Below are 21,418 nucleotides of genomic sequence, written 5' to 3'. Positions count from 1 at the left end.
CAAACTTTATTTATCCCAAAAGAGGGAAGGGAATATATCGATAAAATTCAAGGGAAAAATAAACTGGTAAGAAAGTCGGTTATGCAAGGGGAAGGTATTATCACCCCTCACATCCATGGTACTCCATGGGAACCGTTCTGAATGCTCTTGTTTGGATGGGTGTTGCTATCTTCATGTACCTGCAAACAAAAAATGGGTTAGGAAAAGTGTGCTCGAGGAAGATTGGGGCCGTCATGCCTACGTATTCTCATAATGCAATGAGAAAGCCAGAGCCTCGTAGTTCGTAGAACCAGAGAAAGAAAATGAAAGGAAGAAAGGTGCTCGCCAAGGATTCACATCCTCGTGCCTACGTATCCTTAGAGTGCAATAAGGAAGTCAGAGCCTCGTAGTTCATGGAACCAGAGAAAGAACATAAAAGGAAGAAAGATGCTCGCCAAGGATTCGCCTCCTTGTGCTTACATATCCTTATAATGCAATAAGGAAGTCCGAGCTCCGTAGTTCAGAGTGTTGGTGATTTTAGTATCATCAATGTATTTTAGTAGTAATGTGATTTACTATAGGCCGATGCAATTATGCGTTAAAGCTTGGAAACGAGTTAGGGGTAGTGCAGAGTGCACGCTCGTCGAGCCAACGTATAATTGAATGCGAATAATTGAAACGGGGTTCCAAGGGGCGAAGCCCCTGGCGGGGTGCGGGACAACGCCTCGTTCGAAATTTTCTTTTGAACAGTTGAATCCTTTCCCAACCGACGTAACCATTTCTGAACAGTTGCGTCTTTTCGGTTTCTATTATTGATCTCCTATATAAGGAGTCATTTGGCCTCAGTTTAAAAATAAATAACGAAACCAAACTTTCTCTCTACATTCCTGAACATTTCTCTTTGCCAGAAACAAATTGTTCTTCAAGAATTATCCCCACAAAAATTTCGTGAATCCAGACAGAGAATAGGGTCGAAATACTTTGTTCGAAAAGTGTACGAACACGATTCTTCGAAGTTATCCAGGATTATCATACCCGATTGTCTTACAAACGAACAAAGTATTTTCTGATAATCATGGCTGGAGGAAGCACCGTCAAGGAGATGACTACAAACTTCGGAAAATTGGACAAGTTTCAAGGACAAGACTTCAGGCGTTGGCAGAAGAAGATGCATTTCATGTTGACAACGTTGAAGGTGGTGCACGTCCTGTCTACACCGATTCCAGAACTTCTGGAGGAAGACACGGTTGAAAATCTGAGACGCAAATCAAAATGGGAGAACGACGACTACATATGCAGAGGGCACATTCTTAACGGTATGTCTGATCCCTTATTTGATATTTATCAAAATATAGAATCTGCAAAGGAATTATGGGATTGTCTCGAATCCAAGTACACGGCAGAGGACTCATCCAGTAAAAAGTTCCTGGTAACCGATTTCAACAATTACAAAATGGTTGAATCAAAGTCTGTCATGGAACAATTCAATGAACTCCTCCGAATCCTTGGACAGTTCACACAACACAGATTGAAGATGGATGAAACAATATCTGTCTCAAGCATCATAGACAAGTCGCCTCCTTCGTGGAAGGATTTCAAACACAATCTGAAGCATGGAAAAGACGAATTGTCTTTGATCCAACTTGGAAGTCACTTGCGCATAGAAGAATCTCTAAGAGCACAGGAGGATGACAAAGGAAAAGGCAAAGAAATTGTTGGACCCTCGGTTAATATGGTCAAAGAGGGTGGTAAGAACGGTAACAACAAAAACAAAGGAAAGAAGCGTGCTTTCAAGAACAATAAGGGCAGTTTCGGTGCTAACAAGAAACCGAAACTAGAATGCTGGAAGTGTGGCAAAACAGGCCACTTCAAGAAGGATTGCCGTTCCGACAAAAAGCATGATAACGCGAATGCAAGTGGTTCAGGAAAGGGGTCTAAGGACCAATCCGAAAACCAAGGTCAGAAATCAATTCGTGATTTGAATAGTTTGATTAAACATTCGGTTTCACTAAATTCTGAAGCATTCTATGTGCAGGATGATGCTATCGCGTGGTGGATTGATTCTGGCGCTACAACACATGTTTGCAAGGATCGTTTCTGGTTCAAGACTCTTGTTCCAGTGGAAGATGGTTCTGTCCTCTACATGGGAGATGATCACTTCGCTCCCGTTGAAGGCAAAGGAAACGTGGTGCTAGAATTCAGTTCTGGAAAGACTATTACTTTGTTTAATATTTTGTATGTTCCTAAACTACGTAAGAATTTAATTTCTGGTCCTGTATTAAATAAGCTTGGATACAAGCAAGTGTGTGAATCCGATAAATATGTTTTATCGAAGTCTGGTGTGTTTGTAGGATTTGGATATTATAATGATGGTATGTTTATGATGAATTTGAATGGAGTTCCTAATGATTCTGGTTCTGTATTTATGTCCTCTTCGAATGTTATCAATTCATCGTTACGGCATGCTTGTCTAGGACACGTACATTATAAAAGAATGCATGAAATGTCTAAAGATGATTTAATTCCTGGTTTTGATAAAAATGTAGAAAATTGTAAAACTTGCATGTTAACAAAGATCACTAGGCAACCTTTTAAAAGTATAACAAGGAAATCTGTCATTCTTGAGTTGATACATAGTGACTTATGTGATTTGCATGCTACTCCATCATTAGGACATAAAAAATATTTTGTCACTTTCATAGATGATGCATCTAGATTCTGCTATGTTTATTTGCTGCACGCTAAGGACGAATCCTTAGATAAATTCAAAATTTATAAAACTGAAGTTGAAGTGCAACAAAATGTGTTGATTAAAACATTACGTACAGATAGAGATGGTGAATATTATGATCCTTTATTTTTCCAATCCGTAGGAATCATTCATGAGACTACGGCACCTTATACACCTCAACAAAATGGTGTGGATGAAAGGAAAAATAGAGTGCTTAAGGAAATGGTGAATGCCATGTTATCTTACTCTGGTTTGAGTGAAGGGTTATGGGGAGAAGCTATGTTAACGGCTTGCTATTTGTTAAATAGGGTTCCTAATAAAAGGAACAAGATTACCCCATATGAACTTTGGTATAAGAAACGACCCAACTTAACATTTCTACGTGTTTGGGGTTGTAGGGCCGTGGTTAGACTCCCAGACCCAAAAAGGAAAACTTTGGGTGAAAATGGTGTAGCTTGCATCTTTGTTGGATATGCTGAGCACTCCAAGGCCTATAGGTTTTATGTTATAGAACCTAATGACTCGATTTCTATTAACATAATTATAGAATCGAGAGATGCCATATTTGATGAGAATCGTTTCTCTTCTATACCTAGACCAAAGGGCTCTATACCTAATTCAGATGAATCTCTAAGGGATGATCATTCAAATGATGTGCCAAGTGAGACACTTGAACCCCGTAGGAGCAAAAGAGCTAGAAAATCTAGATCTTATGGATCTGATTTTCAACTATATTTAGTTGAGGGATCAAAGGATCAGATTGACACTCAATACTATTATTGCTATAGTATAGAGGAGGATCCAAGAACGTATGATGAAGCTGTGAAATCTTGAGATTCTGTTTTTTGGAAAGAAGCAATTGACGAAGAGATTGGTTCTATCATGAAAAAGAATACTTGGGTATCATCTGATTTACCACCAGGTTGCAAACCATTGGGTTGCAAATGGATCTTCAAAAAGAAGATGAAAGTCGACGGTACAATTGACAAGTTTAAAGCTAGATTAGTTATCCAAGGCTTCAGACAAAAGGAAGGGATTGATTATTTCGATACCTATGCTCCTGTTGCCCGTATCACTACTATTAGATTGTTGATTGCCTTGGCGGCTATTCATAATCTAGTGATTCATCAAATGGATGTTAAAACAACATTTCTGAATGGTGATTTGGAGGAAGAAGTGTATATGAAGCAACCTGAAGGATTTGTAATGCCTGGTAATGAGCATAAAGTGTGTAAGCTAGTTAAGTCATTGTATGAGCTGAAACAGGCTCCGAAGCAGTGGCATCAAAAGTTTGATGAGGTTGTTTTGTCTAATGGTTTCATTCTAAACCAAGCTGACAAATGTGTATATAGCAAATTTGATACTTCCGCTAAAGGAGTTTTCATTTGTTTATATGTTGATGACATGTTGATCTTTGGCACCGACCAAAATCAAGTTGATAAAACAAAGAATTTCTTGTCATCAAAGTTCTCCATGAAGGATATGGGAGAAGCAGATGTTATTCTTGGTATTAAGATTAAACGGGAGAATAAGGGGATTGTAATTACTCAATCTCATTACATTGAGAAAATACTCAAGAAGTTCAATTATGAAAGTTGTTCTCCAGTAAGTACTCCCATGGATCCGGGAGAAAAGCTTATGCCAAATACAGGTAAACCTGTGGATCAACTCGAATATTCAAAAGCTATAGGCTCTTTGATGTATGCTATGATTAGCACTAGACCGGATATTGCTTATGCGGTTGGAAAGTTGAGCAGATTTACTAGTAATTCTAGTAGACATCATTGGCATGCGATAACTAGGGTATTCAAGTACTTGAAGGGTACAATGAATTATGGATTGTCATATATGGGATTTCCTTCGGTGTTAGAGGGTTATTCGGATGCTAGTTGGATAAAAATGCTGAAGATTCATCCTCTACAAGTGGATGAGTGTTCTTGCTTGGGGGAGGTGCCATCTCATGGGCTTCCAAGAAGCAAACATGTATAACTGGTTCCACAATGGAATCTGAGTTTGTAGCATTAGCTGCTGCTGGTAAAGAAGCGGAATGGCTAAGGAATTTGGTATATGAGATTCCGATATGGCCTAAACCGATATCACCAATTTCTATCCGTTGTGATAGTACTGCCACATTGGCTAAAGCTTATAGTCAAATATACAATGGAAAGTCTAGACATTTGGGTGTTAGACATAGTATGATTAGGGAATTAATCATGAATGGGGTGATATCTATTGAGTTTGTTCGGTCGCAACAAAACTTAGTTGACCACTTGACGAAGGGGTTAGCTAGAGACTTAGTGAAGAAGTCGGTAATTGGGATGGGATTAAAGTCCATTTAAATCTATTAGCTATGGTATACCCAATTCCCTTCTAATGCAACATTAGAAGAAGAATTCAATGTGGAAAGATCATAGTTAGAGATTGGAGCAATTGTGTTTATCTTCCCAAGGTATGTGCTCAGACCTGCGAGTGATGGCTAGGTTGAATTATATCTTCTTAATGGTTCTTTTGGAAAATTGCAAATGCAGGTGCAAGATTAAAAGAATCACCTATGTGAGCATGAAGTTTTGCCGCTTCAAGAAGCTTGGACTTGGCTTCCTATATGCTTATTAATGGATAAGGACACATGGCTTGTAAAGTGTCAAGTATGAATAGTAGAGTATTGTAAGAAACATATGTGTACTATATCTTCAGACACTCAAATGGATTGACGGGTTCAATCGCTATGACACCCCGATTTTCGAGTATTTGGAATGTATATTTGTACTAAGATGAAAATTCAATCGCAAGACATTTTCATTTATGCATTTGTTTGATCGTTATACCTGTGTGTTATACCCTTGTATATATTATTGTATATACTGAGTAAATCAAGGATTACACTAAAATGGGGGGGATTTGTTGGTGATGTTAGTACCATCAATGTATTTTAGTAGTAATGTGATTTACTACAGGCCGATGCAATTATGCGTTAAAGCTTGGAAACGAGTTAGGGGTAGTGCGGAGTGCACGCTCGTCGAGCCAACGTATAATTGAATGCGAATAATTGAAACGGGGTTCCAAGGGGCGAAGCCCCTGGCGGGGTGCGGGGCAGTGCCCCGTTCGAATTTTTCTTTTGAACAGTTGAATCCTTTCCCAACCGACATAACCGTTTCTGAACAGTTGCGTCTTTTCGGTTTCTGTTATTGATCTCCTATATAAGGAGTCATTTGGCCTCAGTTTAAAAAGAAATAACGAAACCAAACTTTCTCTCTACATTCCTGAACATTTCTCTTTGCCAGAAACAAATTGTTCTTCAAGAATTATCCCCACAAAAATTTCGTGAACCCAGGCAGAGAATAGGGTCGAAATACTTTGTTCGGAAAGTGTACGAACACGATTCTTCGAAGTTATCCAGGATTATCATACCCGATTGTCTTACAATTCAGAGGACAAAGACTAAGAAAAAAGAATGATTAGGGGTGGTGTTTAAACCGGAAAAGACTGGATGGTGTTTAAATCAAAAGAGATAACAAATGTGGTGTTTAAACCAGAAGTAGAGGTGTATAACCTTGACGGTGTCAACCCAAATTGTGGTGTTTAAATCAAGAGCAAAAAAGGAAAGGCTTGCCTAAGCAATTGGGACTAACAAGGCAAGAAGATAGGAACTTGTCAAAGCACTGAGACTCACATGAAAAGGGTCTTACCAAAGAATAAGGACTCATATGGTAATAAAGGAAAGCATGGAAAAAACTTGTCAAAGAATTGTGACTCACATGACAAGGGGCCTTACCAAAGCACAATGACTCACTTGGTAAGGGAATGATGTTTAAACCAAGAGAGAATATGGGGTTAACCATAGAGGTGTGTCCCTGAATTATGGTGTTAAAACCAAGTAATGAGAGTTAATCATAGAGGTGTGTCCCAAAGGAGGTATATAACCATGACGGTGTAAACCTGAATTTGTGGTGTTTAAACCAGGAAAAAGGGGCTTACCAAAGCACGGGGACTGACATGGTAAAGGCCTTACCAAAGCATAGAGACTTACATGGTAAGGGAGTGTTGTTTAAACCAGGAGAGCATATGGGGTTGCCAAAGGGAGAGGTAAAAGGAGTCACAAGGCTAGTTACAGATTTGTCAGTGAATTGATTGGAATTGCACTAAAGTCTATGAACAGAAACGAATACTCTGAGCAACTAGGGTCTACATCCTGCACACAGAGGTATTCTAGACAAGTGTAGGGAAGATCCCCTCTCATCACTTTTTATTTCTTAAGGCTTATGGCATGCAAGCCTAGTCAATGGATGACAAGTTGTTGAAGCAGGTTCCCAAGGATGCTTGTGGGGATGATTTAGATGATTGAGATCTGCTGAGGAAATCTGTAGTCCACTAGAAGTATTGTACTTGTTGAGAGGCTGAAGCTCCAAAGTAACAGAGACAAGTCCCATCAAGTGACCAAGGGACTTATGGTCACTTGACAAAGACTAAGGGGAAGTGTAACATATGAAAGGATCTAGTTAATCAAAATGGAATTTGATCAAACCAAATCAAGGGAATGAAATTGATGAACAAACAATATGCATGATCATACAAAGACTAGCCTAAGGTCTCATTGTTAGGTAGACCAAGAGAAATCCATGTGGGTGCAAAGTGTATTGTCCTATGTCTCATTGTTAGGTAGCCCAAGAGAAAGCCATGTGGGTGCAAGTGTGCTAACCTAAGCAGATGAATGCAATAAGCAAGATGCATAAAGCATATGAATAAAATTACAAGCTTAAAAGTTCAACAGGAGCAAAGGCAAGTCAAAGTGTCCACAAGGTCCATGGGTCCAAGGTCACTCCAAGTCAAGCAAATGGTCTAAGTCCTAAGTCCTAAGCCCAAAGTCCAAAGAGGTCATCAACACTCCAAGTCAAACATATGTATTAAAGATCAAGTCAAGTCATGTTATCATGTTTTGATTCATTGATACTAATCAAGCAAACCAAACACCATGTAAAGTAGTAGATGAATAAGACAAGATGAATAAAGTATGAAGTGAGATGATGAGTAATGAGGCATTAAAGTAAATTGCATTAAGTAAATGACATAAAAGTAAATGACATAAATTAAATGGCAAGAATTAAATGGCAACAAAGTAAAGTGAATAAAGTAATGTTAGGAGTTAGTGGTCACTTAATTGTGTCGGGACAATTTAGTTCTATGCTAATTAATCGTAAGTAGGCTTACGTAGAAGTCATACCTATCTGAGGCCGGTCAATAACAATCTATATGTCAGACATGTTAGAGAATTAACACAAAGTTAATCTCCTACAACATGTAACATAATGATCAAAGTGAAAGAAGAGAAGAGATGAAGATAGAAACAATGAAAAATAGAGCTAAGGCAATCACATAGAGATCCATCTATCCACAAATCAAAGGACTCAAAATATGGCGCATCAAGGGATAACCTATCATTGATGCAAAGTGTTGTAGATGATGCAAAGTGTTATAGATGATTCATGATCATCTATCAACATGTTTGAATCAAAGAAAGTTGAATCAACCTCAAGTCCATCTATTAATGATTTGAAATATGGAAGATCTCATCAACCAAGCAATCAACTTAAGTCAAAACATCAAGTGAATAATAAAAAAGACATAAAAAAGATTTATAAATGATTTTAAAAAAGAAAATAAAAGGGAAAATTCCAAAGAGGTATCAAAACACCAAAGAAATGTCCCAAAAAATTTGAGAAAGTCACAAATACTCTAAGTATTGAGATTACAAAAGTTAGGGTGAAAAATGTTTCAAAATGATTAAAAAAAATTCTAAATCAAAATTAAATGGAAAGCAAAACAAAATTTGAATTAAATTCAAAATGATTTCTAAAAATTATGCAAAAATTACATGTGGTAGAAAATAGTTTTATGAAATTATGAAAAAAAGTTGGAATAAAAAATAATAAAGGAGCTATTAAAAATGAATTTTGGAAGAAAAAGAAAATTACATGAAATAAAATAGGAATAAGAAATTTAAATGCAACGGCTAGGTTGCGTGTCACGCGGTGGTTGGCCGGAGATTTTAAATTTCCATCTGAAGCGCGCGCATGGCTTCATCTTCAACCTCCAAATTATTGATTTTGCAGGTTCATGAACTTGAATTTTTAAGCTCAAACACCAAACGTGCAAGCTTCTTCTCCATTCATCGTTCACGTCTCTCTACATTAGAGTAATTGATTTGCTCTGAGCAGATAGAATCTGCTCAAAATTGTGAAGAACCCTAGTTCTTCAAAGTTAAATTAAATGACGAAATCAAAAGATAAATCCAAGGTAGAAGAGGGCTTTTGATCAGTGGAACAATACGAAGAGAATGGTAACTTGTTTGAAGTGTAATTTTACTCGTAACTACCTTGTCCAAATAGAAGCTCGAGGTTGAAGATGGTGAAAACGGCCAGGGAAACTCAGGAAGTCTCGAAGCTTGGTTCCAGTTGGAGAAGGTTCAAAGGACGTTGGTGAAGCTTTCTGGGCAAAGAAACTCGAAGGTAAGGGCCTGAATTAATGGAACCGTTAGTTGGTTTTTTGGTGCTTTCAAGTTTCAGTGAGACAGAGATTTCTTGGATGTTGAAGCTTCCTGAATGAGGCAAAACTTTGCTTTATTTATAGGGAAGAGAGTGAGGACAAGGTTCGTGTGATATTGGATTCCAAACGTGTGAACCAAATCAAAAAATTTGAGATCCAAACTGTGTGAAAAAATGGCACGAAACTTGTGATTTTGGCATTTTCCAAGTCGTTTTATGTTGTGGTGAGATGCGTTTGGTCATGAGAAACAAGTTTTCACATGTGAGAAGTGGTACCAAGTTGAATTTGGCATGATTCCACATTATATGTCATGGTGCAAAACAGAGTTTAGGTCACCATGTTCATGCTTAGGCCAAATGCAATCCACTCAAGCGTTTTCCAATTTTTTTGAGGCAAATGATAATTTCATGGATTAGAATAAAATTTAAAAAGAATAAACTTGAAAGGAGTTTTGAGGATAAAGTTACAAAGGTGGGAAGTTAGGGGTGTGACCTGCAATTTAGGTTGGGCATTTGGTCAAGCAGCATGAGGCATGTTTGGTCACTTTGAGGTCCCAAGTTGATGACACTGTAACTTTTGTTTCCCTTGTGCATTTTGATCCAAACTTGGGCCAAATTATCTTTGACATAAGATTAACAATATGAAAAAACAATAGGGTTAAAAAGATGTTTGATCTAGAAATGGCATGGGTGGAAAGTAGGGGTCATGGCAAGGTTTTAGCCAATTTTGGCAACTTGGTCCTTTGCATAAATGAGGTCCTTAATGATTGAATTGATGTTTGAACCTTGAAGAAAAGTTGTATAGGGACTCAAAGGAACATTTTACTCAAATAATCTTGGAAATTGGATAAAAAATGAAGAAGTTATGGAGTTTGGATCAAAGGCATGGCATACTTGCAAATTAGGTCAACCCACTTGTGCCCCTTTGTGCAAACATGAAGTTTTCTTGCATTTCAAGCTACAATGATGATAGAATAAGCATCATTTGATGACAAATTGATTATGTATTGAGTGATCTTGAGAATAGCTTGAAGATTGAGTGATGTAATTTGGAAATAAACACATGAACCATCTTTGAATCACATGCAAAAAACTTGCATCTTTCTTGAACAAAAGACCTTTGTATTGCCTTGATTTGGAGCATGATCACCTACATGAGAAAAGTAATAAATAAGTACCATATATTATTGAAGTTAGGGTTAGTTTTCAATCAAAATCAATATGAAACCCTAATGTTAAGATACAAACCAAAATGTGGCCAAGCTTGTGATCCAATGACGCAATGCAATGGTCATGCATAATATGATTTGAGTGTATACAAATGCATCTATGGAAAAGGAAAAAGGGAGGGTAAATTTTGGAGGATGACACTATCGGTCATCAGCATGCCCATACACATATATGCATAGCCCTCCCTCCGAAACATGAAAACTCATCAAAAAACAAAATTCACTCAATCAATTACATCCATACATGCATCACATACCTCAGTTCATGCACAATATTTCCACCCAAAGTGGAATATCCTACAAGAATAAAACATACATAACATAAATCAGGATACCGGGTCAATCATAAGTATAAAGGACAATCCTCCCATGCATGAGCAACAAGCAATGTTTAACCGCTCGAATACGATCAAGCATGATCCATTCCGACGCGATATACAAATAAATGCTTCATCCTCCCTTATGCGAGAAACAAGCAATGTTTAACCGCGACCTAAACATAATTCACTAAAATCAACCAACGCACAAGTTTTTCTACAAAGAACTACGTAGCTTTGATTTCCCTACCGCATCTGGGGATACGTAGTAGATTCACAGTCTTGTCAACCACCCTAATAAAAAACATATTTTTATCCCTTTTCACTTCAAATAAACACAACATAATAATTAGAAGAAATCAAATAACTTAAGCTAGCACTCTTGTTCACAAAGTTGACTAAACGGTTCCCGTTGAGTACAACTAATGTGCGGGGTGGTAGTACCTTCCCCACGCATAATCGACTCCTGAACCCAAATTTGGTTGTGACGATCATTTTTATTGTTATTTTAGGGTTTTATCGAAGTTTTAGCTTTTAAAAATAAACTTCGGTGGCGACTCTGTTGTTATTTCGAGCGTTCGTACACTCAGGTATTTTTTGCACCGCGACACATGTAAGACCAAACTTCCCACAAAACCAGAGAAGAAACCAAAATCAAAGAAAGTCCAATAAATCCGTGAGAGAAGAAAAAAGATAATAAATATCCTAGAATAATGATGAGGATTAAGTCTTCAGATAAGGAAGAAGAAAACCTAGGTCTCACAAAAAATAAAAAAGATGATAAGGTAACCTCACATTTTATTATCAAGATTTATTTGGCATTTGTATGACGCTAAAAAAAGAAACGAATAAATTAGAACAAATTATCTCTACCTCCAAAGACATTATATCTTCCCTTGAATTGAAAAATAAAAACATGTTAGGAGGGAGAGAGAGAGAGAGAGAGAGAGAGAGAGAGAGAATATGATATATTTAAAAAAACTCTTCCTCATCTCATAAAGTCTTAGAGGAATCTATAAAGTGTGATCAATCTGACATTTTGAAAAATAAAATTGATGATCTTCTAAATACACTTGATGAATTCACTAAAGGGAGAGACAACTTGAATCTTTTGTTAGGTAACCAAAAGGTGTCTTACAATAAAGTTGGTTTTGCTTATGAACCTAAGAATAATAGTAAATTTTTAAGAAATATTTTCAATTCCCAACAAAAATTTAAATGCAAAACCCTAAAATACAATTACAACAATAAAGACAGCCACATTGCCATGATTTTTGTCTCATAAAAAAGAGTCATGAGAGAAAATAAGGACATCCTCCTTTATATTTTTATAAAGATCACTTTGAAATTTAAAAAATAAAGATGTTTGTTCATAATATGTATTCTACTAATATCAAAGGACCCAAAAAGATTTGGATACCAAAGATAGAAAAGTTAAATTATGATGGAGATGATGATACTGATAGTTAATCTTCAAGCTACACAACTAAAGAAATAAATATGTTTTATTTTTACACTTCTAAGAGGGGAGAAATTTATTTCATAATAAAAACAAGACAAACTTATTGAATGCTTCCATAGTCACGGTCTTTTCTAAAATATATCTCCTCATTCCTTTCTTGAAGAAGTGTTGAGTTGTCAGGCGTGACATAACTCACCTCTTGTAGATTAAAGATTGCAAAAAGTGGAAGTGCTACAAATATGTTTACATTTTATTTTCATTAGTGTTTAGAAATGTTAACTTTAAGAATTTATTTTGTAGTATTTCTTATGCTCACCATGAGATAAACTCCTTATGTTAAGTAATGTGAAGTTTAATGCAAAGTAATATTTTTTGTTAGATGATATAGTTCTAGTGATGCATTTTATCATGAGAAATAATGCTATACATTTGTTTCTTTTTCTAATCACCTTATGAATAGGTAAAAGCTTGTTAATATTGAGAGATCTCTTAACAAGTGGAAATCATGGTAAATGTGGTTGAAAATAGTAGGATATGCATATTCACCAGATTAGTCACTTTCGACATAAATTACTATACCATAGGGGAAATCAGAAGTTATACAACACATGATTTAATGTTATTGCGAGACCTAGAGATTTGTTTTCCTAACTTAATGCATATGCTTTGATGTTGTAGACATACACCACAAGATTATTTTCTGCCTCATTTGCCATGACACGTCTCATCATTCAGACACAAAATATGAAAATCATTAAATGGGTCATTTTTCAACATGTCTCTCACTATTAGTTTAACTTATTTACTCTTATTAATTACTTATGAACCTGAATTTGTAACAACCAACCATTATTATTATCTTTTGCTCATGACTATTCACACAGTTTTGTAAAGAGAATCAACTTAAGTTAATACAATCTTTATGGGATAAATACTCTTACTTTTACATCACATGCTACTATTGGACTATGTATACTTGCACATATAAATAGCATAACATCGCCTGCTAGCGAGTTTTGTAGTCGGACTATGCTTTGTTTGGCCTTTTTCTTGCTATTTATGGCTTAGCAAGGTATGGTCCTTAGCTAAGCGAGTTTTGGTGCCTAAAATGGTATTTTTCTTTCTTTCAATTTTTGGTGCTTTTTTGGTCCTTTTTGCATGTACTTGATAATTACACAGTTAAAAAGCTCACACATGCACTTTATCATTTTTTCCTGATAAATTTATGTTTTTTTCCATTGATTACTTACAAAAAAAGTTAATAAGTGCTTATGAATTTTATGTATTTTTACATTTATCATCCCACTAACTCTTTTTTGTTGATAATATTTAAAAAAAACTAAAAGAGATTAAATGCTTACAAAATTCGATACCTCTATCTTGACTTCCTATTTATATACTTCATACTAGTCTTAATTTGTTTTGCGAAATGTGGCTTGCAAAGCTGATGTGTCTTTTCCCATCGCAACCTTGACTATTTTATGAACCACCATAAATTTTAGTGGTCTACGATATTATTCCCATTGACTTGCGGGTCCATTGAGTTAATAAGACCATTGTTGTTCAAAAATTAAGTTCCTTGCTCCATTTTGGATTTTTTTTTACCCAAATAATCCTTTTTTTTTATTTTAAAAATCCCCAAAATAACCCACTTTTTAGATTATTTCCCAAAATACCCCGCTTTAAAGAGGTGGTGCCAGATGAATTGGTGTCTGCTCTTAAACTTAGTGAGGTGGCGTCAATTGGATTGACTAGTGCACCTAGTGCTGCCAATCCAATTGGCGTATGTGTGTTAATTTATAAAGGAGACATCAATTGGTTTAACACCTGTGTGTGTTTGTAATTTGTTTTGAAAAACATTGTAAATTATAGATAAAATTCGAAATTGGGCTAATTCATATTAATATTAATACGCGTTTACATAAAAAGACTAATGTCGTTGATTGTGATGACCTAACCGACCTCCGATCCCACATCCCCTAGCAACTCGAACTCGTGCCCTAACCCACGTTGATGATTCATCCCAAGTGTTTGAGTATCTGAGGACCCAAGAACATCACCATCAACTGTAGGAGATTGCCTGAGATATTCATACAAATACGTATAATCTTGTGTATGCATTGAAGGGCTACTGCCATAGCTGAGTTCATGACCCATGCAAAGTAGTTGGGTTGTGTTTGAGTTATTGGAGGGAAACCATGACGATTGATGGGATACATTGGTGTGAATGATGCGTCGAGGAATATTTGAAATGATTGTTGTGGTGTTTGGTAGCCATATGATTGTTGCATGTTTTGGTTTTGTGATGTATGAGCTTCTTGTCTATAGTAGGGGGAGGGACGGTTGGTGTTAAATGATCGCTGAGTGTTTTGGCTAAGGCGGCTATGGTAGGGTGATGTGTTAGGTGCATAACGATGTTGGGTGTCTTGATGATGATCTACTTGTTGGTGGTGGTACGGGGCATGCTCTTGGTATTGTGGTTGGGTGTTTGACATGTTAGGGTTGTAGGTTTGTGTGTTTGTGGATCATAAATTTTGATGGATAGAGGGTTGTGAGTAACCGGTCTAACAATGTTGTTGGGGGTTAGATGTTGAACCTTCTTGTGTGTAAGTTTCCTGGCGTGGGTCGTATAGGTACATGTCCTCGGCGATGAACTCAAATCCAGAAAATGTAGATGTGTCTTTATGTGCATTTTTACACAAAGAGCTATAAAGATAAGCCAAACAAGCGGACCCCTAACTGTAACTTCTTATTCTATCTACATGTCTTAGTAAAGGTAAATACATAACATGCATACTAGAACCACTACCTTTGGGAAATAAAAATAAACCAATTAAAAGCATAATATAACACCTAGTTTTTATTATTCGAGCGTCTTCGGTAGAATTTTCATCTAATTGTAAGCTGTTGTAATATGCTTTAAGACGTGAAAGGAGTATACCTTGACCTCTCGAGTTATCATCTAACAAGTCAGCATCCAAGAGGTTCATGCAAATTGAATTCGCATAGTTGGTTTCACCATTTATCGCCTTACCTTCGATAGGCAGTCCCAATAACATGTAGACATCTTCTAACGTCACGGTACATTCATCGGTTGGAAACTAGAATGTGTGTGTCTCAGGATGCCATCTTTCACATAATGCAAGAATAAATTTAATATCAATCGACGAAGACATTATTTTGCTTACATGCCCAAAACCGACGAGTTCGACATAAGGTTGAATCATCGCGTCCATGTGAACAAATTCGTGGACACGAGTTCGAAACCTAGAAACATCCTAAAAAATAAACAACAAAATAAGTTACTTTATAAAAAATTGTGTTAGAAAAATAATACAAGAAGTAAACTCTTACATAAGTTTCTATGTTTGCAATTGTGCCTCTATGTGATTCACCCATACAGAAGCTTCTTAGTGCTAGCAATTGAGGAATATTGGCCTCCATATGAAGGGGAATAGTTTGGCACAACGATGAGATGCAAAGGAAAAAAAAGATGGTCAAACAACACACGTATTAGAATAAAAATGGATACGACTTATAAAATAATAAGATTATGTAGTATATGTCGTCAACCCGGACACAATAAGAACAAATGTTCCAATCTAGGAGCAACCTCTGCATCATAATTTAGTACCTCTTTTCAATTTTTGTAACCTTAGATTTTTATATAACATTAACTTTTTGCTACAAAAGGTTAACAACAAACATCACTCCAACATAAACACACTTAAAACAGAACAAGTCTAAATAAACAACACAAAAAATAAATATCGAATACAGATGAAAATACTTAACCACAATATTTAAAAACAACATTTCTAATTGATTACAACAATGAAACTGATGTCATCTGGTCCAAACATCATTTCCCTAACATCCTTATCAGTTTTTACTCGCGCCCAACCAAATATACTATCGAGTCTATCAATACTTCTAATTTTTCCCCTTCTGATATTTTTCCATCTAATCAACGAACCATCTCCCTCTTTAGTTGATCGAAACGACAGATGTTCCAGAAGAGCATCAACATCGGAGGCTTGTCTCTCGAATAAATCACTTTTCCATAGCGGCGACGAACACCAAACATGTTTGCAATATGACGAAAAGAGATGTGAAAAAATGAATCACACAACACCTCTATTTATAAAAAAAATTGCATATCACACTGAGGCGCCAGACCAATCGGCGCCTCCTCTCACTTTATACACATGGGCGCCAATTGGATTGGCAGCACCATGTGTTGTTGCATATTCAATTGGCGCCCCTCTTAAAAATTAAGGATATGCACCAATTGCTCTGGTGCCTATGCCTTAACATTTTTTTTGAAACTGAGATAAATTGAGATTTTTTTTTAAATTGAATTATTTTGAGATTTTTTTTTTGAAAATATAGGATATTTGAGTAAAAAAATTTCATTTTTGCTTGGATTGTAATCCTTTCTTCAATCTTATGCATCCTTTAAACCTATACATTAAAAAATGAGATAAAATATGATAACTACCTTATTTTAGGATACTTCATTATTTGCATAAATTAGGGGTTTCATATGTTACTTTGTATGCAAGTAAGGTAATACACGTGTAGATTAGATAATGGAAAATAGATAAGTTTCACACTAATCAATGAGTACATTTTTCCATCATACTCCTTCATTCATAGAAGTCAAAATCGTCTTGGTATGGCCTCTTTATAATGTTCTTTATAAACTTAGGAGACATATCACCTGAGCATGTGAAGTGACATTTATGTCACTTGTAATTTTTTAATCTCATTTGTCTCCTAGCTCCATTGCTTCGTAGAATATTAGTTGTAATTTTCTATTACAAATATCAATTTTTGAAACATGTGACATTTTATTTAATTCTTATTAAAATTTAGTAATTCATATAGTATAAAAATACTTTCAACATAAAAATCAACTGTCAGTTTTAGCTAAAGTAAATTATGAAAGACATAAATAACATATGTTTTATTACCTACAAGTCTTCCACCAATAATTTAGGATCTGAATTACAGACATAAACAAACACAACCTACATGCAAAACAAAAAGATTTCCTAAAACATAGAATTCCATATCAATTCTTGCTCTAATTAACACAATGGATGCCACACACAACATGTTTTGTAACAAAGATCTTGTTAACCCATTGAACTCAATGGGAATGCAAGTTTCTTGTATTCTTGTTGTCTCACACTTCTTCAATGTTGTTCTTAGAACCGTTGGTCAACCTGGACCCATTGCACAAATTATGGTAATAAATCAATCAATTATTTTATTATAAATTATTAACATAAATAATGGTTATTGCATTGTTTTCAATCACAGGCTGGTTTGGTGTTAGGTCCAATGTCACATGTTTCTTACATAAAAGACATATTCTTTCCTGCGAATTCGATGAATTACTACGAAGTTGTTAGCTTCTTCTGTCGCATAAACTTCATGTTTTTATTCGGATTAGAGATGAATATCCAATACACAAAGCGTCATTTTCGTTTAGTAACCTTGGTAGCATGTGGTGGTGCAATAATGGGTGCAATATTTGGTTTATCTGTCTCATTTTATTTATATGAAGAGTTAGATATAAATTCCTCAATGCCTTATTTTTGCACTATCATTATGTTAGTTGTAGCATACACAAGTTCCCCTATGGTCATCCGTTTGGCAGCAGATTTACGATTCGCCGCGTCAGACGTCGGGCGGATCGCGGTGTCCGCCGCGTTGTTTACAGAAATGGTTTGCTTATTGTTATTCAACATGATGGTTAATTGGAAGAGACTACACGATGTTCCGAGGGGTTTTTGTTGTCTCCTTATTACAACCCTAGTGACTTTTATGAATAGATACTTGGCAATTTGGTTTAATGCAAGAGATAAAAACCAAAAATACTTAAAAGCCCCTGAGCTATTACTTATACTCTTTGTGCTTTTGACTACCTCAATGGTTATAGAAATTTGGGGTTATAATAGTATTATTCATTGTTTTTTAGTTGGATTGTTTTTTCCTAAAGAGGGAAAAACTGCTAGAACATTGCTTCATAAACTTGGTTATTCAATTTATAACTTTGTACTTCCGGTATATTTTGGGTACATGGGTTTACAATGTGATCTCATAAATGTATTCAAGAGTTTGGATAAGATAGCAAATACAGCTATAATGATTTTGTTGAGCATTGGAAGCAAGCTTGGTGGAACTCTCTTGGTTTGTCGTTACCTTCATATTCCTACAAGTGAAGGAATTTTTCTTGGCTTTTTGATGAATACTAGAGGTTATGCTGATGTTCTTTTCATTGCTGCTGCTGCAAAACAAGTAATTCTTACCATTTTTCATATCTTTTCTTTTTATTCATTTACCTTATGAAACACTGACTCTCACGTAGAAACATGACACGACACGGTACAAATATTTGTATGAGTTTTCCAATAACATGTGTCGTAGAGGTGTCATATAGGTGTCAATCACGGGACACGACACAGACACTTGTACAAATTTTCCATGTGTCATATAGATGTCAGACACGGGACATGACATATCAAAGACATTTGTATGAATTTTTCAACATGTGTCATACGAGTGTTATATAGGTGTCTAACATAGGATACGACACGACTCGACACAAACACTTGTATGAATTTTCCAACACGTGTCATACATTTTTCATATAAGTGTCAAATAAAGGACATGAATCGACACACACAGTTGTATGAATTTTTCAACACAAGACACAACATGGAACATGACACAAATATTTCTAGAAGTTTTCCAGCATGTGTCCTACGAGTATCATATAGGTGTTTGACACGGAACATGATACGACATAAATACTTGAATGGATTTTTCAACACGATTCACACGCTAGTCATATAGGTGTCAGACACGGGACAAGTAACAACACAAACACTTATATGAATTTCTAAGACGTGTCGTACATATGTAATATATGTTTCAGACACGGGACACGACACGACATATACACTTGTATGAACTTTTTTAACATATGTCGTACGAGTGTCATATGGATGCCGGACACCCACACGTGTCAAATATTGTGACACACCTGATCCTATAGGCTTCCATGCTTCATAGTGTTTACTTACTAGTTATAATTACAATGATCTAAAATCAACTATTAATTTGGTTATTGTTGTATTTACAGAATCTTGATACAGAAGCTTACAATGTGTTGCTAGTAGCAATAGTACTTAACACAATAATATCAGGAATTATTGTGTCTTTTCTAGCAAGAGGAGAAGAGAAAATGTTTTCACATAATCATACAGCAATTGAGCCACAGAAAATGGAAGACGAGCTTCGAATTCTAGCTTGCGTATACGATCCTCGACAAGTATCTGCGATTCTAGCAACGGTGCTAGCAATACATGGATCAAGAACATCTCCTTCAACTACTTACTTAATGCACTTAATTGAGCTTGTGAAGAAAATCAAGTCCAATTTATTGTACCATGAAAAGGAAAATGGTGACCTTAGCGACGACGATGACTATGGCGGAAACGATGTAGTTGAAATCAATAACTCTTTAGATGTATTCACATCCGACACAAAGATTTTAGTCCACCAAAAAAGAGCAGTATCCTCTTTTCCAAGTTTGTATGAAGATGTTTGTAATGAAGCTGAAGATCTTCAAGTGTCAATCATCATTCTTCCTTTTCACAAGCATCAAAGAATTGATGGAAAGTTAGAAAGTGGAAAAGAAGGTATAAGGATTACTAATCAAAAGGTTCTTAGACACGCGCCTTGTTCTGTCGGGGTTATCATCGAGCGAGGACTAACTAAGGTCCCCGGTTTCTCACAATTGATTGCGTCCGATGGTATGCAAAATGTTGCAACACTTTTCTTCGGAGGACCAGACGATCGCGAGGCAATAGCTTGGAGCCTACGTATCTCAAAATGTCCTCGAGTTAACTTAACAATAATAAGATTTTTGTTGTCATCGTCATCGTCGTCGTCATCACATAACGAACATAATGATAACGGAGTACAATTTGATGAAAAGGAAATTTTAATGTCGTTGTCGGGAGAAGAGACGGTGAATGAGATTGATAATACTTTTATGGTTGATTTCTATAATAGATATGTGACTTCAGGACAAATTGGATATGTGGAAAAGTTTGTTACAGATGGAAGACAGACAGTTGAATCTTTGAAAGAGATTGGAGATATGTACTCTTTGTTTGTAGTAGGAAGAGGTGGTAGAGGAAATAGTTCATTAACAATAGGTATGAGTGATTGGGAAGAGTGTCCTGAACTTGGAACAGTTGGTGATGTTTTGGCTTCTTCAGATTTTGATATTCATGGTTCTGTTTTAATAATTCAACAACATAGAGATGTTAAGAAGGGTCTAATTCATGACTAATTACTATCCAAGTACAATAATTATGTACTTAACTTTATCATCATTTACACTGTACAGATCAAACATTTTTTTGTTATTCAATAGTGTGTTAAACAAGAAAAGAAAGGCTAAATATATATTTTTTAAATTATATGTTTTTATTTAGTTTTGAAGCCTATAATAGGTAAATTCGTGACTTCATAGGAATAGTTAATATAATGAGATGTTTAGAGTTGCAAAATTTAAACTATTGTAATTTTTGTTTCTCTCGTTCAAATAAGTTTATTTTAGTGAATGCGAGTTTTTTTTATTTGTAGACAAAGTGATCATAACTACTAAAAACTCGTACATACAACTTTAAGAATTAGGGTTTGTTTGATTCAATTTCGACTTTTTGTTTTTAAAAACTGTTTTATAAATTAGTTTTAAGAATTATTTTTAGAATGAAAACAAAATAAAAATTCATTTGGAAGATGTATTTTGTAAAATTATTTTTGAGATGATAAAAGAAAAAACTCGTTTGGTTGATTTGTTTTTAAACTAATAAATAGTGTGATTATAAGTAAATGATAAACAAATATCTATATTAAATAATTATTAAAAAAAGTTATAAAATTATTTTTTTTCCAATACGTATAACTGTAATCACAAAATAAATACACAAAAGAATAATAATTAAATTTTATTAAAAAATAAAAAATAGACAAATATATAATGTACATGTTATAGACATGAAGATATCCGACCAATTAAAATGTGTTTCTTAATGCAAACACAATATTTTCCATTTGTTGAATTCTTCTTACAC

The 21,418-nt window shown here is 35.4% G+C and overlaps 1 protein-coding gene across 1 annotated transcript; it reads left to right on the top strand.

Moving 5' to 3' along the window:
- Positions 1–17,346: 17,346 nt before the first annotated feature.
- On the top strand, positions 17,347–20,631 carry LOC127083882 (cation/H(+) antiporter 2). Its single transcript, XM_051024241.1, has 3 exons — positions 17,347–17,511; positions 17,586–18,566; positions 19,414–20,631. The coding sequence occupies exons 1-3, from the start codon at positions 17,359–17,361 to the stop codon at positions 20,629–20,631; spliced, it is 2,352 nt and encodes a 783-aa protein (XP_050880198.1). The 5' UTR covers positions 17,347–17,358.
- The last annotated feature ends 787 nt before the right edge of the window (positions 20,632–21,418 follow it).

This window comes from Lathyrus oleraceus, chromosome 5 (genome assembly GCF_024323335.1).
Source record: "Lathyrus oleraceus cultivar Zhongwan6 chromosome 5, CAAS_Psat_ZW6_1.0, whole genome shotgun sequence".
In the NCBI taxonomy this organism is placed as follows: Eukaryota; Viridiplantae; Streptophyta; class Magnoliopsida; order Fabales; family Fabaceae; genus Lathyrus; species Lathyrus oleraceus.
This window is presented reverse-complemented; position numbering and strand designations above follow the sequence as displayed.

Coding starts and splice junctions, on each gene's coding strand:
- LOC127083882 (XM_051024241.1), top strand. CDS start 17,359: ATGGATGCCACACACAACATGTTTTGTAACAAAGATCTTGTTAACCCA. Junction 17,512..17,585: donor GACCCATTGCACAAATTATG/GTAATAAATCAA, acceptor TTTCAATCACAG/GCTGGTTTGGTGTTAGGTCC. Junction 18,567..19,413: donor TTGCTGCTGCTGCAAAACAA/GTAATTCTTACC, acceptor TTGTATTTACAG/AATCTTGATACAGAAGCTTA.